General features: G+C 41.7%; 1 protein-coding gene across 1 annotated transcript; it reads right to left on the bottom strand.

The window, feature by feature from the left end:
* Positions 1–1,837: 1,837 nt before the first annotated feature.
* On the bottom strand, positions 1,838–25,177 carry phf19 (PHD finger protein 19; the record flags this gene model as incomplete). The annotated part of the gene is made up of 14 exons (XM_080738785.1): positions 1,838–2,186; positions 4,430–4,522; positions 5,600–5,676; positions 6,865–6,925; positions 7,602–7,730; positions 8,185–8,252; positions 8,836–9,025; positions 11,284–11,379; positions 11,859–12,007; positions 12,580–12,671; positions 17,202–17,306; positions 18,052–18,133; positions 18,649–18,870; positions 25,061–25,177. The coding sequence occupies 14 exons, from the start codon at positions 25,175–25,177 to the stop codon at positions 1,838–1,840; spliced, it is 1,830 nt and encodes a 609-aa protein (XP_080594911.1).
* Positions 25,178–25,579: the final 402 nt, after the last annotated feature.

The raw sequence follows: 25,579 nt of genomic DNA on the forward strand, positions 1-25,579 counted from the left end.
TAGTCATCAAATTATTGGCTTGGGAATGCGGCCAAAACTAAAATATATCCATGAATTCAAGTCTCCATGGGGTGAGTAATCGATATAAAAAAAGAAAAAGAAATATGATTTTATTTGGGGTGAACTATCCCTTTAATCATCTCAAAGAAAAACTGAGGAAAAGAAAGTGACAAGAAAATGGGGGGAAAAAAGTAAATAAATCTATAAATTAAATAACTATATCTATTGTGAATCTTCTACTATATCCATACAATTGACATAGTACTATATAGATTATGATCTACATAGCACAAAACAGATATTGTATTATATAGTAATATACAGTATACACTATTTAGTATTAACATATAGTGCTGCATCTATTTAAGCACTAGATATGTCATATAATACACCTGTGTATATTATACTGTTTATAGTGCTGGAATAGCTGTTATATTTACTATAAGTGCTTTAATACATGTTATATTTACCATATAGAAGATACAGGGGGTGACGATGATACTACATCTACTGGAGCAGTGGTTCCCAAAGTGGGGGTCGGGACCCCCAGGTGAGTCTTTTTGTGGGGTCCCCAGATGATTAAAGCTTAATGTGCAACACTGTTTTCTGACTCAACAGCAAACAAACCAACATACAGTATAAATGACATACAGGGTATGCCTGTACATTTCTAAAGTTACAATTTAAGGACTCTTAAGACCTTTATAATAACACCAAATTGGCCGACATTGTCAAACATTACGAAAGGAAAAGGCAAACATTGTGAAAACAGCCGATCTGCAAGCTCACAGCGCCTCGCAGTGTGAGCTTGTAGTTGGGCTATTTTCACAATATTTATCTGTAGAACCGTGAAATGCAATTCCAAGTGCTTGTCAGGGTAGGGTGGGGGGTGGGGGGGTCACGGCCTGATAGGTTTGGGAACCCTTGTGGTAGAGCAGATGCAATGCTTTGCCCTGGGTGGGGGGGGGATAACGAAAGGGCAGACACGACCCATCAGCGCAAGCTAGACATGTATCGACCCTAGGGGTTATACACAAATACTGCTTTGGACTTCAGCCTACGACTAAATCTACTACGTGCGCGTGTGCACGTGCGTTTTCTTTGGCTGTATGCAAATGGTCTATTGAGGAAGCAACGTAATTTTTTTCCTTTTCTCTACCGCATCGCTATGTATCTATTTCTGACACTCCATCCGCTTGATTGTCCGATGTACCAATTCAAGGTAGCTTATCAACGTTCTAGACATATTTAAGCTGGTTAACAATCTGTAGACCAATTCACACATTTTTAAAAAGGTATCCAATGGCTTCGTGATCAATTTAACAACAAAATAGGCTAAAACTAGCAACATTTAGAGACCGATTTACCAATTTTAGGTAGCTAACGTCAATTTAACAACAAAAGGCAACTAGCATCTTTTAGACCAACTCACCAATTTTTAGGTAGATGTTTAGACCTATTTGTACATTTAAGGTCAACAACTTTTTAAAATATAACAACATAAACGTAGACCAGTGGTTATCAAACTTTTTTTTTTCTACAATTTTTTTGTATTTATTAAAGGATCCACCATAACTCTGGAAGTGTACAAATGGAACCAAATGGACCCATGTGGGTCCATTTGTACACTCCCAAGTTACAGACCTGTAAGGGTCCATTTGGAACCCCCTCAAGGAACCCCGAGGGTCCCTGGACCCCCAACTTTGAGAACCACCAACGCAGACAATCTTAGAAAAGCCTTCCCAGTGTCCCTTTGCTGTCTAACGTTTAATCTGTTGGTCTTCATAAAGAGGAGACAGACTTATCGATATGTCCTAATAAGGACATCCCGTTTCACCTAGTATGGCGTCGTCCCCTCCCACTCCAGCAGGTATTGGACCGTCCCCTGCGGGGTGACGCGGCGAGCCAACACCTGATACCGCTCCCCATTGGTCAGTCTGCCCGCCACTCCAAAGTAGGAGGAGATGGAGGAGTGCAGGTGGGAGGAGTCGGATGACAGGTGGGAGGGGTCAGACAAGAAGTGGGTGGGGTCAGAGGGCATGTGGGCGTGGCACGCGGCTTCTTGATCCATCAGCATCATCCCGGCGTGCTCGTCTCCGCCGAGCTCCTCCCCCGCGTCCCTCCGATTGGCCCGTTGGCTGTAGCTGTTGCTGGGCAGCTTTCGCTTCCGGCTGCCCACCCTCCGCCTGATTGGACAGGGACAGGAGGACAGGGGTCAAGGTGGCGGAAGTCTTTAAATAAGGTTTTTTTCTTTCATCCCATGATTTTGTAACCCATTTTTCACCCAGTGCCAATTGCCTAAGCTGTAATCCCTCTGCCAACCTGGGGAGAGCCCCGAACTGAGCTCATGCTTCCTTCAGTGCATGAGGAGCAAGCCGCTTCTTATCACCTGGCAGGGGGAGTTTCCCCAGGAGGACGTATGTGCGAGGATGGCACGTTATTCCAACCAGTTCTTTTCCCCTCCGTCAGGCGCCCCGGCTGGCCAGGGGGAGGCAGTATAGAGATTACTGCATGTTTTTTTGTGAGGGTGCCTACCCTAGGAGACACAGGGAGAACATGCAAACTCCACACAGAAAGGCCCTTTCGCCAACCCCACCTAGGGTATGGGCACTGATGACGTGGAGGAGAGAACACGCCCCCAGAGCCCACAGCGTCACCCGGCGGGAATCGAACCCAGGACCTTCTAGCTGTGAGGCGACAGCGCCACCATGCCCCTTTATACAGTGTTAATTTTGACAGCATTTTTTTATTTAGTTTTAGTCATTGTCTTTTGAATAACATGTCCTTTAGTTGTAGTCTTATTTTTGTAATCTGAAAAGTTTTAGTCTAGTTTTAGTCAGCTGAATATATTAAGATTTTAAATATATGGCTACTGTTGATTTTGTTGCCAAAAACGCATTTTGGCAGGCCTTCATGGCGCCGCGATGGCGGATTTTAAACCTGGTTGCATCTGATAATAACTACAAGCTCACAGCGCGTCGCAGCGCAACGCGTTAAACACATACATCTTTTTAAAACGGAGAGAGTTAAAGAGTTTAATATGAAGGAGATGAAAAAAGACCCGCGACATTAAGCATTGTTCTGACCCGTAATTGAAGTAAAGTAAAGTAAATATTTTTATATAGGTTTTTTGTTCCGACCGCCCCTTCAAGTCATTTTCAAAATCTACCTATCAATAAATGGGCAAAAATGTTCTACATTGTTTTGCATTCTGCATAGGGGTGGGCGACATTAGCCTAGCACAGCTAAACAATCCACCCATGTTAACACACGGTGGGGATGGTCTAGAGCTTTGCACTAACTGCGTCGCAACACATTCTAAGCTTGTAGATCTGATATTTTCTGCAAGGGATTTCAGCTATTTTCACTCTGTAATGTAGAGTGAAAACAGCTCAAGGTACTCTGTTCAACAACATTTGGTTTTAAAGTGGTTAAAACCTGCTTGAAATTGTATTTTGGTCTAAAATGGTCTGTTACTCCTTTTCTTTTAGTTTTTGTTACCTTGTAGGTGGTTGTACTGTTTAGTAACTTGAAAAATAACCATAAAAAGCTACATGAAAAAGAATCGTGATAAGATTGTGGGTCGTGATACTGCTTGAAAAAGAATCGTGATATGGTATTTTGTCCATATCGACCACCCCTAACTCTGCAGGCTGCTTTCAGCAGCGAATATGAACCAGGCAGGAGCTGCTTAAAATAACCCCAAAATATTGATCTGAATAAATGGGCCGACTAATTTGCAGAGATTAAATTGTAGGTTTTATGCATTATTAATTCATTGAATGAGAATACGTTTCAAGCAGACAAAAAAAATATATATATGTCTAAAACTTTCACATCAACACGACCTCATCAGCATGAGAAGCAACTCACAACCCCAAACATATAATGCACACTACAGTATAAATGGCTTCTATTTCAAACGTGTTTGTTTGGAAAGTGTGTGTAAGTGTTCATTTTGACAGCAAATGTAGTTATAGTCAAATATAGTCTTTTGAAAACAATTCCATCTAGTTTTAGTCATATTTTAGTAATCTGAAATGTTTTAGTTTTAGACAACTATAGTCTTATTTTGTTGACAAAAAATAATTTTGGCGGGCCTTGATGGTGACGTAATACCCGATTTCACACTTGGCTGCATGCTGAAAATAGCCGATCTACAGACGAGTTGTGAGCTTGTAGATGTGCTATTTCCAGAGCGCAACACCAAACATAAAATTACTTGTCTTCTGGACCTCCTCTCCATTTTAGTCTAGTTTTTATTTGTTGAAAACATTGTCAATACATTCCGTCTTAGCTTTAGTCAGCATAGCTTAGTTTTTCTTTCGTTTTCGTCAGTGGAAAAAGGCAGTCGACGAACATTTTCCATCATAGCGTTAGTCGACAAAATAAACACTAGTGTATGTGTGTGTACAGTATGTGTTGTTACCCGAAGTCATAGGAGCTGCTGGTCGTAGCTGAGCCAGAGGTTGACGCGCCGTCAGTAGAGTCCAGATCTCCGCTCACCGTCAGACTGGAAGAACTAAGAGGAACAGGAGGACAAAGCAAGGCGCTTCAAGTCTCACTGAAGGACATTGAGGTTCCGTGTTGTTGGTACAGTATGCGTTTCTTGCCATCTAACACGGGCCAACGATCTAAATGCAATGTAATTTATTTGGACGCAGATCTCAGTTTTCTTTTAGCGCTTTTGTGCCGAGGTAAGAGATCGCCGTCTTTTGATCTTTTTAATGGGAGCTTATTAACACTTCCGATGCCAATTGCGTCCAGGAACGTGATAGGAATTACCGCGGTGTGACGCCACAGCCCCGTTATTACGTCCAGGGACGCGTTAGCTGGTTACCATGGTAACCAGGTAAACAGGTGCTGCGGTAGCGGCTGGTGAGCGAAAAAACATCATATCTCATGATGCAATTCGGCCGCCATCATCATGGAAGCGTGTAATCGCCATAGGCTCCTATTCATTGCTGCTACAAAGAAACAGCTTTATCTCGGAATCTACTTCCAAAAACGCTTCGACCGGCGAGGAATGCTTTTTTTCACAGCGACACTGGGCCGTGACGTTCGGCCGCGGTTAGAATTTACTATCCACTGATAGTAATCATCATCATCATCATGCCTGTTGCTTAGCTTTTGCTGAACTGACGCCTAGGGCTGTCACAATTATTACATAATCGTCTAATCGCAATTATTTGACATAATCGCGATTATTTTCCATAATCGTCATAATCGTTTCCATGTTGAAAAATGTTCATATATATTTTTTTTAAAGTAATTTTTTTTTGGAAATAGCTGATCTACAAGCTCACAACACGTTGCGATGGGTTGTGAGCTTGTAGATCGGCTATTTCCACTATCAATGTTCTTTTTTAAGTATAAAGTTGTCAAATATATCAGTAATTTATTTGTATATTTAGGTTATGTGTCATATCTACCATGTGCAACTTCAAAGCCTAAAAGTCAAACAGAAATGTAATTGTCAACGACAAAAACACAATTAAATCGTTAATCGCAATTATTTGAGAGAAAATGAATCGCCATGTAAAATGTCATAATCGTGACAGCCCTACTGACGCCACTGCTTTGGTCTCTCGTCACTCACCTCTTCAAGCTCTGCAGTTCATCCAGGGTGAAGTCAAAGATGTTGGCCATGTTAGAAGATAAACTGTAACACTCATTCTGCACACATACACACACACGCACACACACACACACACACACACACACACACACACACACACACACACACACACACACACACACACACACACACTTTATTGGATGTAAGGGTTTGAGAAGTACTCACATTTGTTTACTTAAGTAAAAGTACTGGTCCAATAACCTTTTGTAGAAATGGTCCGTTACAAATACAAGTACAAGTTCGGTATTCAAAATGTACTTGAGTAAAAGCACGCAAGAATTGGCTTCAAAATGTACTTAAAGTACCAAATTAAGTACTCATTTTGCCGAAAGGTCCCATTTCACAAGGTTTCAAATGCATCAAATGTATAAAATGATTTGAAAATAGCAGATCTACAAGCACACAACACGTCGCAAGGCAACACGTTGTGATCTTGTAGATCTGCCGTTTTCAAATAGCCAAAGTATATATAGAGCTGAAGAGGTTAATGCATGATTTATAATAATAATCAAAATGTGCAAAGTAACAACAGTAGTAACTTAAGTTTTTCAAATAATTATAGTGGAGTAGAAGTATAAGTAAAGTACTTGAAAACTTAAACTTTTTACACCACTGCTATAGACCAGATCAGAATGTAAACAGACGTGTACACTTAGGTGTGAGTAGAATGTCTAGTGAAGCCCGGATCATAGTCGGGTCCGCGGTGGAAGGCTATCCACCGCGGTGTAGTCTTTTCGAGTCTTTTTGAGTCATGAAACTACAACGTTACATCATTCCTCGCGGTGGAGAGCTTTCCACCGCGAGTCCCAACACATCTCTCTGTTTTTACTATCAGACAGACAGGCTCTACACCTCGTTCACTGATTGGTCAATCTAGACTAGTCAGCCACGGTGAATAGGACTCCACCGTGGCGTACTATGATGGCCTGCACTTATTTTCTGACTTGAGGTGGAAAGCATTCCACCTCAAATTTGCGGTGGATGGCTCTCCACCGTAGACTCTGATCCGGGCTTTAGCCGTGTCTAGTTTGTCAACTGCCAGATATTTATGACAAAATAATATATTTCTAATAGTCAATAACACTATCATAAGTGCCCTGTTCTCCCAGACAATAAGGTTGATGAATAATAATACAGCTCCATTGTGATTCTGCCAGCATTAACTACCCAGGCAGGAATACGTCTGGTCTGAGTGTAACGTCACTGATCCTAAAATAGAGACTTACATTGGGGATAGCATCTTCTAGAAGCCATTTAGATCTCCTCTTCCTCTTCTCCGCAGGAACGCTGACACACACACACACACACACACACACACACACACACACACACACACACACACACACACACACACACACACACACACACACACACACACACACACACACACACACACACACACACACACACACACACACACACACACACACACACACACACATTGCGGGTTTTGATATTAATGTGTATATATGTATATAAATATGTATGAGAAGATATTTGCAGAGATTTCTTCTTAACCCATTAAAATCGGGAAAGCCTTATTTTATACTTTTGACTATTCAAAAACAGCAGATCATAGCAACTTGTAGATCTGCTATTTTTGAAAAATATTGAAAATTGGACAGGATCTTTGATGTATTTTTTAATATACATCTATATATACTGTATATATATATGTTTTAAAGACTTTAACTCAAATCTTTGCTTCTGGGGGTCCCTGGAACATACATATTTTTTCGATGGGGGTTCCGTGGCCAAATACATATTATTTTGGGGGTCCTTGACATGAAAAGGCTTGAGCAGCACTAATAAAGCAAGTAAGCAACATACAATAGGTTTTATTTTTTCCAGAAAGCTGTTGTAGAATGAATGGGCCTCATGCCGGTTGTAATGGGCTCAGATGTGTTAATAAATAACTCCTGGTGTTTGTGTGGTGGGGGTTCGTGTGAGGTGAAGTCATTACCTCTTCCTGCCCCGCCCCTCCTCGTTGGGAGCGCGCTCAGGGAACAGCTTGAGGGGAGGGTTGGGGGGCACTCGATTACGAAGACAAAATATACACTTTCTCTTCTTGATCTCTTTACCACAAATGAACCTACACAAACAAACACGTGCAAGCACACACACACACACACACACACAAACACACACATTAGAATTTCAACATCACAAGTTTGCAGGCATAAAAGAGTGGGTGAAGTTGTTTTTCCATACCAGCTACCCATAAATTGCAGTTACACACACACACACACACACACACACACACACACACACACACACACACACACACACACACACACACACACACACACACACACACACACACACACACACACACACACACACACACACACACACACACACACACACACACACACACACACTTTAGATTCTAAATTGAAAATCAATTGAAGCAAGCATTCAATTTTGAACATCTAAATCACAAGCAGGTTCGTGATTACGTCTGAATTAGTTTTCTGTTCATCCATGCATGTGTGTGTGTGTGTGTGTGTGCGCGTGTGCGTGTGTGTATACTGCACACAACTTACTTGCTCTTGTAGTTGCTCAGACAGTCCAATAGGTGACGACTTCGCTCTGATGGAGGCGTGTTGGACAACTGAACAAAAAAACACAAATAAACCAATATCTATATTGATACACATGTATGGTTACTTGGACCGTTACATTACATAGATTGGATTTATTAAGTAAGAGATTGGTGATCAAAGGGGGGAGATTGGTGATCAAATGACCACTAATTATAGAAAGGAGAGGAAAGAAAAGCAACGATGGACCAAAATATATCTGATCACATTTTGGTAAAAAAAGAAAAAGGTAAACTGCAAATATTAAGCCAGATTTAATCCTTGGAAGACTACAGTAGAATGTAGTCAAATAAAAACAAACTAGATAATAATGACATTATGTTCAATGTCAGGTGAAAACCTTGTTACTTTTCAGGAAATGGAAAAAATAACCTGTGGCCCAAAAGATTTAATGTAGTGATTATTTATTCAAACACTCTGATTTTCATTGGTTCAAAATGGTTGCTTTTCAGGATTTAAATTCAAAAGTAGAAAAAGTAGTAGATCAGATCTTGAAATACTTTTGATTCTTTTGTGTGATGCTGTTAGATGATGGAGATAAGAGGTTTCTGCCCCAAAGCGATGATATGATATGATTATTGTATTTATAAACACCTTGCCGAGCTGTAACTGCTCCCAGTGCTCCGAGATGAAGGACAGAATCTCCTCCAGTTCAAAGTATTTCTTCTTGCTGCTAATGCCCAGATTGTAGAGAGCCAGATGCACCAGATCCACCCAACGCAGGGGCAGACGCCGCACATACTCTGTGCCCTTATTGCACACGCAGCACAGGAACAGATAGAACCTAAACAACGCAACAGAAAGGAAGACCAGAGTGATCCATCATCAGAGTACTCGTTTCTGTCAAACAAGTCTATGAAGCGATCTATGAAAGCTAGGAAATGGTTTAAGTTGCCACACAATTTTATTCACTATGTACCAATTGCCGGATTGGCGGCTTTTTTCCCATGTTTTGAACCCTGCGGCTTATACAACGGTGCGGCTTATTTAACGATTTTTACAGCTAATGGCCAGTTAGTTCGTTTTACAATGGTCTTTAACAAGGATTTATATATAGATTTTTACAGCTAACGGCCACCAGGGACGCTCTAGCAGGGAGCAGGAAGGACACCTGCGGCTTATAGTCATGTGCAGCTTATATCTAAACATTTGTTTTTTGTTCTAAATGTAGCTGGTGCGACTTATATTCAGGTGCGGCTTATAGTCCAGCAATTACGGTAGTTGCGGGGTCCCTGCCTCATCTCTCTCTCTCCCAACTGGCCTGAGAAACGTTGAAGAACCCTGCTCTAGGGCTCTCCAAAATGGGAATCGGACCAAAACAACTGGCCCTTGGTCTGGCTCTAAGGGCGGATTCACACTGCAATCCGTTTGATTAGAACTGATTCTGAAAACGGTTGCTGGTTCACGCTGGCCAGCATTCACATTGGCAGACCTTCTGGCCTCCCTGGAGATCACTAGCACTATACAGCCCGGTCCTATAGGTGGCGGTATGCACATAGTGTCATCAACTATGCGACATTGCTGATGGTGGTCGCCAATAAATTCAGGCACGAAAGTTGGTGTAACAATTCAATGACGCGCGACAGCGCAGTGTGGAACAGTGTTGCGGTCTTGGTTCGCGCGCCCCAGACGACCCAAACCTTTTCTGAGCTGGGGTCTCGCACCCCCCGAAGTTCACACCTCGACAACTGTTTAACAAAGAAACTATTTGCATATCCATAGACCTGTATAGTTGGTGTCGAGCGACGTTTGCTGATCTACAAGCTCACAATGCCTCGCATCCGTGACGCTTTGTGAGCTTGTAGATCTGCTATTTTCCAGGGGCAGAAACGTGCAGAATGATGAGCCAGTAATAAACGTGCAGAATGATGAGCGAGTAACTGTGTCAGACCTCAGACGTCCAGCGCAGCACACCTTATTATTTTTATTATTTAATAATCAACGTAGCCTACAATTGAAACGCTTTCACAAGCCACAGTGTGGCTTAATATTCACATTAATGGCACGTCAAGCAGGCACAGCAGTGCCAAGGAATCTATAACATCGAAACAAAAGTCAGGGATAAAGGAATACTCTTAGGCTATTTTCTATCAACAGCGGTAAGTCATTTTCGGTTTGTTTTCATGGTTTAACTTGTAGGCTAGTGCTTTCTCTTTCTGCTTTTCTTTCCCGACGGGCGACAGCAGGAGTAGCTGCTACGCATCACGCACACGCATGCATGCACGCACGCACCAACCCCCGCTGTAAATCTGATCCTAGAGCAGCATTATCATCTCACAGTTACAGCCATACATGTCGCTGCCTCGCGGCTAATAACGGACCTGAATCTGATCCTAGGTCAGCCTAAACAGCACAGCAGTGACAGCACACAACTACACGCATTGATTGATTGCTTGCTTTATGGTTTGCATAAAAAGAAAAAATTACACACACGTCACACACACAGTACGGGTCCTATTGGGTCCTCTCGGGTTATACACATGATGATTACAGTGTTCCGAATGTTTTAACGGAGCGCCGTTTCTGGCCCTTCCGTCTCACTTTCACCCCTGCTTCAGTGCGCTGGTGCGAGACAATAAATAACTGTTCGCCAATTGCTACTTCTCTCAATTGGAAGTACATGACACCAGTCCAGCGCACCGCATTAGTAGGCTAACTGGTGATATAAAAAAATAATTTTAGAAGACAGCCCTACAAGCAAGCAATCTCTCTGTGAGACGAAGTCGCTGATCCCATGGCCATGTCGACAACTGTTACCCAGTGTTTATTTGTGCCGACGCCTGACTCGTCGACATTATATGAGGTCACGTTCAACATCAATACCGTTTTTGAGGTCGGTTGCTTCACACTGCAGCTCACCGGTCTCGAGGTTGCACAATGCAGTCTCGAGACTACCTCTTGAGGTGGTTTCGAGGCTATCCGTTTCTGAGGAAAACCGCAGGCTTCACACTGTCAAAACCGGTCTAAACATCTGCCAAGTAGCCTCGAGACCGGTCCCGAGACCGCAGTGTGAATCCGCCCAGAGTAGAGTTGTTTCAGTACCTGTCTCCAAACATGCAAGACTCCTGCAGAATCTGAATGCAGGCTTCATGGAACCACTGTTGACATCTGTAGCACTGGATCATCTTCAGATACCATCTGCAGGGAAACACAAACATCAAACATGACCAACGCTGGACAAGTTACTTATCCATATATACGCATTGCACATCACTATTTCCATCAGTTACAAATTACTTTCATTTGTTTTCTCTCCTCCCAAAGCTCTCTTAAGACAGTGGTTCTGGGGTGGGTTCTGGGGTCCTTGAACTCTACTGAACTCTACTAAATATTGGATCTGATCGTCACAAGCCACATAATATTCCCAAGATGTTCATACTAAAGTGGCTTTTTTCAGCGACAAAATAAGGAGAAAATATACTTTATTATCGCTCTTTATCTGTCCCAGCAACACACTCTCGCGGGATCTAGAACCAGTAAACAGGACGGTCGTGAGATTTGCCGTGGGACGCCGGCGCCGACTTAGGAGACTATTAGGAGCCTATTTGTAGGTTTTGTGTACCATGTGGCTCCAACCAGGATGCCCCATCTTGTATATTAAAAATCTTTGGTCTTACTCTCCGGGTCCTGCGCAGTAGCAGTAACACTGCTGCTGATTGGTCTTGTGGGGAGAGTCCCAGTCCAGGGCCTGGGGGTCGTAGGGCAAGACCTGCTTCATGGCCAACAGAGACTTTGCCCAAGTACCTTTCTTTAGAGCGCCCCCTTTCTGTTGGGAGGAGAGACAGACAGACATAAATACAGATAAGCATAATGAATAATATAGTCAGTCGTGCATTTACTCAAGTACTGTACAATTTGAGTACAATTTTGAGATGACAGGTGCTCACCTGAGATGCAAAAATGTCACTGAGGCTAAACATATTAAAAGGAGCCCCAAAAATGTTTAGATACTTTTTATTTTACTGGAGTATTTCCAATTTTCAATGCTTGCTTCTACTCCACTACATATCAGAGGGAAATATTGTACTTTATTTGGCAACGTTAGTAACTAGTTACTTTGAAAACGTGAGAGCAGCCTATCGCATGTGGACATTCCCTTTTTCTTCACTTGATTCTTTTTGGGTCCAGCATCGTGTTTAAAGAAACTGTGGGGATGTGCATACCCTACCTAAACATTTTATGCCTATATATGGGGATCCCTGATGCAATCAATATTTAAAGGAATAATAGACTGGCCTCCAAGAATTATGAGAATGGGTGTGTACTGTATGAGTAATAGTAGTAGTAGTTAGTAGAAGGTACAGTAGTATTAATATGAGAGGTATAGTTAATAAGTACCCTGACAGCCAGAGCGAAGATGCATCTTCGACAGTACCAATGCTCCTCAATGTTGACCTCTACTGGTGGAACATGGCACTGCTGATGGTAACCTGCAACACAGGAATATCAATGATTCTACTGTTAATTCTAAAATAGCATTATATTATGAGAACGTGCATAATGCATGTGCACTTAAGCCTCTCCAATTGATCCAAAATGCCGCAGCACAATTGGTCTTCAACCAGCCCAAAATGTCTCGGATATCTCCCCCATTCTCCGGTCCCGCCACTGGCTCCCGGTTGCAGCCCGCACAGAGTACAAAACACTGATACTGGCCTCCAAAGCTTGATAGAACCCTACAACCCCCTTCACTCAGATAAGCTGACACGGGGAGGCTGACAGAACCCTCGCAAAAAACCCCTGGACAGCGATCCACTCATCCTAGACTCTTTGCCCTCCTGGCCCACAAACTGGAATAAACTCCCTGTGGCACTTAGCTGACCTCATGAACTACTTGAACATTTGTTTTACAATAAATAGCAATGAATATATTGATCATTATTGTATAAGACAATATGTCAAAGTTCCAGATCTTAAATTAGCCTTCGATTGTGTTCTGGCCCATCATCTAATGACTTGGCCCACAGCCAAACGTACTTGCTGACCCCTGATGTACAGGAGTTAATGAAAGGAGACGAGGAAGTAGCAACTGAGCTAGATATGATGAGTATGCAGACACACCTTGGTCATTTGTTCTCACGTCTTTGTTATTTAAGTTTATTTTTCTTGACCAAAGCGTAAAACAAAATGTAATTTAGATATATTTAGACAGATGCTAGCTTCATTGTGTACCTGGTATCGTACACCTTCAATGGACATATTATTATTGTGATAGTATATTGTTTAAACTGATGCTAGGTTCTTGGTATACCTGTGATGCTACTGTAGTTTACTGAGGCACAACACATCTCTCTGCATTTGATGTGATTGATTACATTAAACAAATGTCTGTTAAATGGCCTGAATTGCAAATCGTAAATACCCAGGGGGCAAAGGAAGGTGTGCTGCATTTGCCCCGACATACAAAGTTGTCCACCAGAAATATTATCTATGACCCAGTAGGATCACAACCTATATGGACAACCCGGTCAATTTGTACAACAAAGTCCAATATGGCCGCCTTTAGTTTTAATGGGGCGTGAATAGGGCAAAATTTTAAACTGAGGGATATTTCCACGAAACTTCACAGGTTGATCAATGGTATACATATGAACATTTTTTGTATTGCAAGTTTCCATGAAAGCCAATATGGCCGCCACAATATGGCCGCCATAATGTAAGGACCCAGAAAATAGGTTTTGCCTCTAACTTCTGAACCAGATGAGCTAGAAACGCAAACTTGGTGTCTATTTCATGGTGTCTGACCATGGGAGACCCAATGGAATAGCTAATTTTATTATTGGGTGTGTCTGGACCTTTATTGTGCATATTTGCAAGATGGTGGACTCCCAAAATAGAGCTTTAACATAATTTCTACCATGATTGTTGACTGCTTTTGCAAATACAAGCAATATGAATCCATTTGCTAAGATTTATGGCACAGAAGGGACTTATACCTGTATTATTCTTGAGTTTGCATGTTCTCAAAATGGCTGTAAACGAGATATTATATTTCCTGTCCGATTCTACTGCATGTAGTTGTAGCAATGACTTCAGATAAAATCAGAGACCAAAACAATGTATCTTAGAAATTATTTTTTAATTAAAAAAAAAAAGAAAAAAAGAGAGAGATTATCTCAATGAAATGAATGCAACTGCCTTTTTGGGTCTTTCACACATAGACATGCACATGCTTTCCAACAACTTCAGCTTCAGGGAAATTATAATGAACACATGATTAAAACAGGCTCCATTATAATGCAAATACTTGCTAGTCACTATCACTGTCATGTGTACCTATCCTGCTGCATCTTGTCTCCAGTCCTTGGCAACGACACCCCAAGTAGCATGCAATTCCCTTCTTCGCACATGAACAGTTTTTCTGGCAGCCTTTGATACAGCTACATGATATTACCTTGTCCATTGATATAGGCCAGGCTGACTCTGTAGATGGACAGGGGACTGCCTTCCCATCACTGAGAGACCATCCATATTCAGTGAAGCAAGGGATGTCTGGCTTCGCGATGTGTGCAGTTTTATGTATTATGGCTGCTAGAGCAGCTCTTTTCAGGTGCAGGCCAAAGGCATTTTCTGTAGGTGGCAGCAGCTTCAACAGGGTTGATTGGTTATTTAGGAACTTGTACACTCTCAGCTTTGCCAGGTCAAAGTCCTCCGAATGGTCAGCTTTTGATGCATATACAGCTATTGTGAGGTCTCTAGCCTGATTCTTGAACATCCTCTGAGAGGGAATAAGAGGAATTTTCACCAAACTCCTGAAGTGCAGGGAGATCTAGACCCATGCTGGTCTTGAACCATGCCTTCTTTCCAGTGAAAAAGGGATAGCTGGTGGTATCTCTGCCACTCAAGCTGTGAATAAAGGGCAGGGCAGTGGACCCAGTCTTAAGACAGCTGAGCAGGAACACAGGTATGTCCATTCAAAACCTGCAAAAGAATATGAAGTCTCTGCACAATATACAGCTCCTGATCCTCAAGAGTTTTTTGCTGTCTCTGAAAACAAAGCAAACCTTCTAAGATTCCTCTGTGAAGAATGGTGTCAAAATGAGACGCTTAAGTCTGCTCTTGGTACAACCCATCTTTACCTGAGTGGAGGATTTAAAGAAGAGACAAGGGGTGTGGTGATGAAGGAGGGGTGTGTTGTTGATGTCCCTGCACTAGAGTCAACACAATAGGAGGCCGACACAAGGGTAATTCTACACACCATCTACAGTGTCCAGGCTCACAAAGTTGACAGAGTTGTCATCCATGCTAATGACACAGTCATCATCATCATGTGCCTATATCATGCTGCCACCCACCTCCTAGACCTTCCAGAGCTGTGGGTGAGAACAGAGCAGGATGCAGATCTTCCTATCCATCACATGGTCTCAGCCCTTGGACTCGCACAGTTTCGTGCCCTGCCCTTTATTCACAGCCTGAGTGGCAGAGATACCACCAGCTATCCCCTTTTCACTGGAAAGAAGGCATGGTTCAAGACCAGCATGGGTCTAGATCTCCCTGCACTTCAGGAGTTTGGTGAAAATTCCTCTTATTCCCTCTCAGAGGATGTCAAGAATCAGGCTAGAGACCTCACAATAGCTGTATATGCATCAAAAGCTGACCATTCGGAGGACTTTGACCTGGCAAAGCTGAGAGTGTACAAGTTCCTAAATAACCGATCAACCCTGTTGAAGCTGCTGCCACCTACAGAAAATGCCTTTGGCCTGCACCGCGAAGCCAGACATCCCTTGCTTCACTGAATATGGATGGTCTCTCAGTGATGGGAAGGCAGTCCCCTGTCCATCTACAGAGCCAGCCTGGCCTATATCAATGGACAAGGCAATATCATGTAGCTGTATCAAAGGCTGCCAGAAAAACTGTTCATGTGCGAAGAAGGGAATTGCAAGCTACTTGGGGTGTCATTGCCAAGGACTGGAGACAAGATGCAGCAGGATAGGTACACATGACAGTGATAGCGACTAGCAATTATTTGCATTATAATGCAGCCTGTTTTAATCATGTGTTCATTATAATTTCCCTGAAGCTGAAGTTGTTGGAAAGCATGTGCATGTCTATGTGTGAAAGACCCAAAAAGGCAGTTGCATTCATTTCATTGAGATAATCTCTCTTTTTTTCTTTTTTTTTAATTAAAAAATAATTTCTAAGATACATTGTTTTGGTCTCTGATTTTATGTGAAGTCATTGCTACAACTACATACAGTAGAATCGGACAGGAAATATAATATCTCGTTTACAGCCATTTTGACAACATGCAAACTCAAGAATAATACAGGTATAAGTCCCTTCTGTGCCATAAATCTTAGCAAATGGATTCATATTGCTTGTATTTGCAAAAGCAGTCAACAATCATGGTAGAAATTATGTTAAAGCTCTATTTTGGGAGTCCACCATCTTGCAAATATGCACAATAAAGGTCCAGACACACCCAATAATACAATTTGCTATTCCATTGAGTCTCCCATGGTCAGACACCATGAAATAGACACCAAGTTTGCGTTTCTAGCTCATCTGGTTCAGAAGTTAGAGGCAAAACCTATTTTCTGGGTCCTTACATTATGGCGGCCATATTGTGGCGGCCATATTGGATTTCATGGAAACTTGCAATACAAAAAATGTTCATATGTATACCATTGATCAACCTGTGAAGTTTCGTGGAAATATCCCTCAGTTTAAAATTTTGCCCTATTCACCCCCCCATTAAAACTAAAGGCGGCCATATTGGACTTTGTTGTACAAATTGACCGGGTTGTCCATATAGGTTGTGATCCTACTGGGTCATAGATAATATTTCTGGTGGACAACTTTGTATGTCGGGGCAAATGCAGGTTTCCTAAAAAAGGCTGGTTTGCCCCCTGGGTAAAATGTAAATTGTAAGTAGCATATACAGATGTGAGATGTGAGGAGATGAGATGAGGCCATGAGGGGGTAAGGATATAAAGTAAGGAGAGGAGATAAGAACTGACCATTGCCACATTTCCCACACATTAGGATGCTGTTACTCTGGTCTTGCTGGTTATGCTCCGCCCCTTGACACACAGAACAGCAAGGCTCCTCCCCTGGAACCCCAGCTGATAGGACAGACAGAGACAGGAAATGGCTCATTCAAAATTGTGATTGGTTAACTTACAACAGGAGTCCAGACCAAGGAAGGTAAAAGGAGGAAGGTTTACGGGGCGCCGCGTGTCACAGCCTTCTGCCGGGGTATTACACACTCCGGGTTACTACTTGAGGGGGTTCCAAATGGACCCTTAGAGGTCTGTAACCATAGACATAGAAAGGCAGACGCCTCCCTCGGCTCTGGGGCGTCTGTAAGAACGTCCAGGCAGAATTCAGAAGCACGCTTCCGTGTGCGTCACAGAAACGGAAATTCAGTAGGCCAATCAGATGCATGTGGGACTTTTCTAATGCAGCTCTCAAGAACAGCCGAGCCACGCAACATCAGGGACTGGAAAGAAACATGCCAATAAAGCTCTGTTGAATTGAATGGATACGTCCGGGTAAAGACACGCTGTGATTGGCCAGTAGTCACTTTGAGTGCCTTCCACACTTCCGCCTGGACTTTTTTACAGGTCGCTCCAATGAACTGCAGCAGCGAATGAGGTATCTAGCTTTCTATAACTATGTATGTCTCTAACTCCAACTCTAACACTGAGAGGGTACAAATGGACGCAAATGGTCCCTCACAGGAGCAAGAGTCACATGGCCGATTGGCCACGCCACCAAACTGAAAGCAATATCATCGCAATACATGGTTAATCCTGATCAAAGTGTCTGACTGGAATATAATAAGCAGTAAGAACCAGTAGAACTTACCATGTTGGATGTCTTTAAATAAAACCCAGTGCTTTGAGTCGTCTTCAAACTTCACAAAGCAGCTCTGTCTGGGAGGGCTGACCTGACCAAATCACAGCACAGAAACACATGTTTTAACACCAGAATCAGACCAATCAGAGCACAGCAATATTTAACTCTAGAAGCTGACCAATCACATTCACAGCACAAAAACCTTTAACACTAAACCACCATAGACGCCAGTCAGTCATCAACATGTAAATGTCTTTCACCGGAGATTGTTCTGAATGGAAAAGACCTAAAAAGTGTAGTTCACCCCCAAAATGACTGTTCTATCCATTACTCACCCCATGGAGACTTGAATTCATGGATATTGTTTTGTGTTTGACACATCCCTAAGCCAATAATTTGATGAACAGCAGTAGTTTCCTATGGAGACACAAAGAGTCTCCTTTGAGTCTCCATAGGGAACCGCTGTCGCTCACAACGCCTCGCAAAGTGATTATTTTTGCTACTCTTGTGTGCTTCGTCACACTGCAGTATGACGAAGCAGGGATTTCATTTACAAAAGGGAAGGGAAAAAATGATATGGCCGACAGCAACTATATACAAATTTACCCTTTGTATTTTGCCCACGTAATACAGGCCGTCAGACCAGCGACAGAGGACACTCAGGCCGACACTCAGACTCAACTCCACCCCCTTCTGTAGGGCAAGGGCATGCCCCCTCTGCATGGCCCCGCCCACCACACCACACTGATTGGCTATGGGTTCCAGTGGGCGTGGCTCCAGTGAGCATGGCTCCAGGTTGCAGTAGTCTCTACTGGCTGACTCCAACATCTGAAAGACAGAGAGACAGACAGACAGGTCAGGTCAGGTCAGGTCAGGTCACAGACAGGCCTGCACAATTATTACATAATTGTCTAATCACAATTATTTTACGAAATCACAATTTTTGTTTCCATGTTGAAAAATGTTCATATATATATTTCTTTGAATATTTAGGTTATGTGTCATAGCAACTGCAAAGCCTAAAAGCCAAACAGAAATATAATGTCGGCAACAAAAAACACAATTAAATCGTTAATTGCAATTATTTCAGTGATAATTAATCGTCATGTAAAATGTCATAATCGTGAGGATTCGTGACAGCCCTAGTCACAAAGACATCATGGGGCTTTTACCAAACAAAGGTTGGAGTGTAAAGGTTAGTGTTCAAATAAAAGCAATAATTATCTGCCTGTAACCTGCATAGTACTGTTTTTTGTGTCTGTCATTCTATGTTATATGAATTAAAAAAGGACCCCAATTGAAACAAGCCCAAAAGCTTTTTTTGAGGTATCCTTTTAGTTGACCTTGTACCAGTGAACTGTACTGCCATGAAACTGTATACCTTTTCCTATGCAAATCAATCAATCATTATCAATAGCTGGTCTTGCAAGGTCACAGAGCCATCAGTCTGAGACTGCATGCAGACTTAAAATATTTAAGCCTAGAATCAAGCCATCAAGGATCCTGCTGAATCATGACCACAGAACCTTTGATTCTGTGAAAAAGAAAAAGTGAGCAGGGCGTCTTTTTTATTTTTTCAATTACTTTTTTCATCACGTATTGGGAGGACAGTATGAGTAACCAAAACCAAGGACAGGTGTTTTCGATTAATCTATCATGGTTAAAATGGAGTTTGAAGTTACAATGGGTTTGTATAGGAAGGGGGCGTGTCTAATAAAATGAATATCAAATGTCTAAATACTGAATCAAGCAACTTAAAAACTGTCCCGGGTGCTCCCAAAAGCCTGATTAGATGATAAAATGACCAAAGGTTTTTTGAAAGTGAAATATATAAGACCTCCTGAACCGTTTGGATTTTTAGAACAAATGTTTTGGATCTAGGTTTCACATTAATATACATTATGGGGTACTTTTACTTTTGGTATATACATTTTTATAGTGTATACATTTTTCAAATCAATACTTCTACTGCACTAGATCTCTGAGGCAACCTTTTCAATCCACAGCCATCATAAGAAATCTTTAGTCAAAAGTTACTTAAGATTTAGATTATTATTTCACATTATATAAAATAATAAACATGTGTACTTGTGAAATATGCTTATGTTAAATCTATATCAAAGAAAAAGCAAAGGAGGAGGGCTATGGTTTGGGTCACTAGACTGAATGAATAATCGTGATGAATGATAATGACCTCAATATTGATATATATATGACCTCAAATATTATTGTGATAATCATTTTGGCCATGATTGTGCACCTCTGAAAATAAGGGGACGTCTACCCTAAATCCTGTTGAATTGTATGATCACAATGAATGTACAAGGTGGCATAGATTAAAGTAATGACAGAATTATGGCAGTGACAGAAATGCAGCAATACCTTGCTCCAGTTACAGACAACATCGCACTTTATAGCTACACTAGTTTTCAATACATTTACTTCTAATCCACTTCCACTCTATTCCACTATGAGGAAAATTGGCCTATTATACTTTTACTCCACTACATTTAGGCCTATATGAAAACTTTAGTTACTAGTAGTTAGCCTACTTTGAAGATTTCGATGGGACATTCTGCACAATGAGTATTTTTTTCTTTTTTTTTTACTAATTTTGGTATTTTAAGTATGTGTTGATGCTGATACTTTTGTACTTTTACTCAAGTACATTTTTAATAAGGGACTTCTACTTGTATGACAGTCTGAGTATTTCTATATTGCAGTATTGATACTCAAGTAAAAAATGTGAGTAGCCTACTTTTCCCACCACAGGCAGATGAAAGAGGTTGAGATTCTAGTTTTGACTGTCAGGGGATTTTGACAGATCTTGGCGCGTGCGCACTGCAACAGTCAGTCACTGTGGAGACCAAGTAGTTCTGATCAAAAGGAACCTCAAACATTACACACACATGTATGCGTGTAACGTTCATGCATGCGTGTGTCGGTGTAGCCTATACACATTAATGTGACACACATTAAGGTGAAACATTCGCGTGGCAATTACAAACAGTAACTGACTGCACTCATAAACAGTACAAAACAAAACATAAACATTATAAAGTGTTCAAACATGAAACTCGTGTGCTCAAGCCTCATTTTCGGCGTTATTAGGCTACAAAACGTCTGCTTCTGTTGTGTTTTATGCCTGCAGATGTTTGGATGAAAAGAAACGGTTTATAACTAGCTCTGGTCCATAGCGTTAGGAGTTCTCCTCAACGCCATGTCACTGATGAGCCCTTGCGCTCACAGCCGCGGTAGCCCAGTCTGCTCAGCCTCTCGTCTGTAGTAAAAATAAACAATACACTTTCGCCACTCACCAAAACAAAGACGTTTCTAAGATGATGAAAGCCCATTTAACTTAGTGGGGACACTCGGAGCCCCCCACCTCACGTCTAAAATACACTTTTTGTCCAGAAAATAAACTATTTCTCCGAAGGTTTGAGCTACTCCACAGCGCCCTCTACAGATCTTGTCCATGGAACATTCCATTGACCAGATTTTGCCTTCGGGCGGAATATTTTCTTTTTCTGGCTAAAAAGTGTATTTTAGACGTGAGGTGGGGGGCTCAGAGTATTCCCACTAAGGAAAGTAGAATTTCAACTCCCAAAAGCCTTCTTTATTTTGTTGACTAGCTAAACTGTATATTTTATTTTTTACTACAGACGAGAGGTGCGCAGCCTTTCCTGCGACGCAAAGGATCATCGGTGACATAGCGTTAAGGAGAACTCTTTGCTATGGACCAGCAGAGCTACAACAAAACTATACTTTACTGTTGTTACTGCAATACATGAGCCTAAATAAACTAACGTTACATGTTTATGTTCTACATATTAGACCTATTTACTTTCACACATGCACTTTGCAGCTCCACCACCACTATTATAATCTGTCAACACTAATAGGTCTGGCAGCGTACTGTATATTTCCCTCCCCAATATCAGAAATATTATTAAATATGATCAACAATGCATTACGTGCCGATCAAGTAAGTAAAACATGCCATGCAAGTTTGAACAGATCTCGATCGCTTACCTTTTGTCTTCTACGGGAAGTCGGGAATAGTAAGGTTCTGGATGTACAGTAAAAAGGGTTTATACAACAATGTCTATCTCTGATCTGAGTGGGAGAAAAGCAGCGGTTCAACTTCAAACTTGTGCCGTCGCCATTTTTACTCGTTTCCCGCGAATCAGAACAGTGCGTCTGCTCGGCGCGTCATCATTTACATAAGGAGCTGCTGCTCATGTAGATGTTCAAGTAAACAGCTTCATCATCATCATCGTTCATCAGCCCAGTGTAGGCCTGTTTTTCGAGAGAAATATGCAAAAGCGTCCCTGAAAACAAGCCAAGCGAAGATACTAGGCTACATGAGTTATTTAACTGTATTTATTGTGTATTTTTCAAAAATATTTTCCTTCCAAACACAACACAAATCTGGTATGGGGATTAAACCTATGTCATACTGTAGGCTATTTGAAAATAGCCAACCTAAAAATATTTTCAAAATAATCTGGAAAAATATTAGAAATATATATTTTACACAAATCTGGTAGCCTATGGGGAGTCCCTGGCAGGCTGGCATATAAACATATAAATGGGAGTCTGCACTAGAGGATTTTCACTCCTGTCCCGTCCCACTCCCGCAGAAAAAATCCTGTCCCATCCCAATCCTGGGCCAGAGTAAAAAAATAAATCTGTGACAGTAGACCTGCTATGTATGGTTCATAAAAACTATAAATGCTGCTCTGTGCTTCCCCATGTTTATTTGGCATGACCTTTCGCAGATGACCCGAGAGCAGTGTTATTTTATTTTATTTTATTTTTTTTCAGCTAATTTTGATTTAGTCTTAGTCCTGTCTTAGTCTTCTGAATTTGTTTTAGTCTACAGTCTTAGTCAAATAAATATCAAAATAGTTTAGTCTTAGTCTTATTCTTTTGGGATTAGTCTTGGGTGCGTTCGGAAACCCGCAACGGGTGTGTGCTCAGTGTAGTGAGTGCAGTGGGCGTGGCGTTGTAGAGTGCGTTCAGTGTGGCTTATTTACGAACGACCAGTTTTAACAGGCAGCTGTGTGCTTTTTCACTCTGAACTCTGAACTCTGAAGGTAAACTTTCTGAAAAGCAGCAGTTGCTAAGTATGCTAATGTAACGTTAATATTGAAAGTAGATAATTCATAGCATTGGCATACCTGCTGTTAGTTTACACGTTAATGCGTGTTAATGCGTGTGAAACTATCAAGCCCAAACGACCAATTAACCCTTAAGTTCTGTTCGGGTCATTTTGACCCATTTTACATTTTCATTTGGAAAAAAAAGGTAGAAGTTTACATTTTTTCCACCTGAAACTCACTGGCCTTAAAGATTCTTCTGAGATGAACATGTAAAAAAAATATTTTTGCACTACACCCATGCTACACCCCCCTCATATTTTTTGAACCTTAAGTGCTGTTCGGGTCATTTTGACCCGGAAGCACAGATGCACAGAAATACACAGTATTATGCCAAAACACAGACACACAGTCACCCCCACTTCTAACACCCCCCTTCCGAAGCCCCATTCCGAACCAGTTGCTAAGTATGCTAACGTAACGTTAATATTGAAAGGAGATAATTCATAGCATTGGCATACCTGCTGTTAGTTTACACGTTAATGCGTGTTAATGCGTGTTAAACTATCAAGCCCAAACGACCAATTAAGCTGCAAATGCTGCATTTTTCGGTCATTTCCTCCATTGTTCACAGATAGATAGATAGATAGATACCTTTATTATCCCAAGGGGGAAATTCAGTTGTCCAGTAGAAGCACAGCAGTATACAGTTATTTACAAAGTTACAGAGACGTAAGAAAAGATAGATAAGAGGGGGAAAAAAACAAAGACAAGAGCAGTACAGTACCAATAAAGAGAAGGTGCATCAATAGAGGGGGCGAATAATATATAAGTATATATACATAATATATATGCAGTCAATGCTAGTTAGTGCAAACAAGTATCTCACTGTCATTGTTAAATAAAGCAAAAATACTCAGAAACTACCAACACAACCTAATAGTGCAATGTCAAAAATCAGTGCGAAAAAAGAAGAAACTAGGAAGCGTGTCACCGCAAGACGCACATGAGCACTCTTCCTGGACGGTCCATAGAGGTCAAAGTCAATACAGCAATAGTTCCTTAGAGGTCAAAGTCAATACAGCAATGTTTCCGTCTAAGTTAGGAAGGGAGACCTTTTCACAGCTGAGAAGCGTTCGAGACACGGGCATGAAAACCAACCAATCAGAACACTGCACTGCCGCACCACACCGTCAAACCCTAACTTCTGAGTAGGGTCGGTCAGTGCGTGCACTCAACACACTGGTGCGCCGCGCACTGGATTTCCGAACGACAACGCACCAAGTGCACCGAATAAGCGAACGACAACATGGCACACCAGTGCGTTGAGTGCGCATTTCCGAACGCACTGTTAGTCTTTTAGTCTTCGTCTTTTAGGCTAAGTCGACTTGGCAAAATAAATATAACCACATAACTCTGAAGAAGTCATTGTCTTCTTCATTGTCTGGCATGGTCAACATAAAAACGATTACAAAAAATACAGTGCAATACTGAGTTCTCAAAAAAAGAATAAACAAAACACATGCCTAGTGTATGCCACAGTGCCACCACAAAATCTCTGCTCTGCAAATAATATAGTAACAGTATCAATCACATCTGACACTGTCTGCTACTCTCTGTGCAAAACCAACAAGATTTGAAAAGGAAAGATAAGTGCCATTCTCAAATGTAAAGATGTTTAGTCATTAGTCTTAGACTTAGATTTAGTCTTAGTCATTTGAATAACACACATAATAGTCTTTTAGTCTTAGTCTTAGTCGACAAAATTAGCACTGCCCCAGAGGTCTTCTTCTTTTTGTGTCTTTTAAGCAGTTATATCATATGACAGTTTCCCATTTCTTTACACAGTCCTTTGCTCTGTTATTGAACTCTGCAATGTATTTTAAGCTGCACTGATTGGATAGTAGAGGGCAGACTGAGACAAGGCAGTGCTGCATTGTATGGCGCTCTTCTCCACATTCACAGATGGTTGGGCCGCTTTTGATCGCCCTGTTCCTGTTCTCAGGTGGTTGAGTGTCTTCCACTGGACCCATGGTGCTTCTGAGCCAGAAGGGAGGTCTTCAGAATTGTCAATAGAGGAGGGTCTTCCTCAAGCTTTTTTGTCCATAGCTGGAGTCTGGTTTCATCTGAGATGTTATTAGGAGCCGGACATGGCTGAGGAACCTCAGTCGTTGGGCCTGGGGTTCACATCCATGAAGGAGGTGGTGTTCATCATTGCGACCAACATAAACAACCTGCACCTCCGCGCCGGTGTAACCATAGACATAGAAAGGTAGAGCCTCTTCCGGCTCTCCGGGGTAGTACAAAAGGATAGGTATTTCTTGACGGAATTCTTCCACGTGCATCAGAAACGGAAGTTTGGTATATAGGCCAATCAGATGCGGGACTCCCTCTTTCCCAGAGGCACTTGCTTTGGCAATGTAAACATTTGTTTC

This window comes from Nannobrachium achirus, assembly GCF_963921795.1.
Source record: "Nannobrachium achirus genome assembly, chromosome: 12".
Taxonomy (NCBI): Eukaryota; Metazoa; Chordata; class Actinopteri; order Myctophiformes; family Myctophidae; genus Nannobrachium; species Nannobrachium achirus.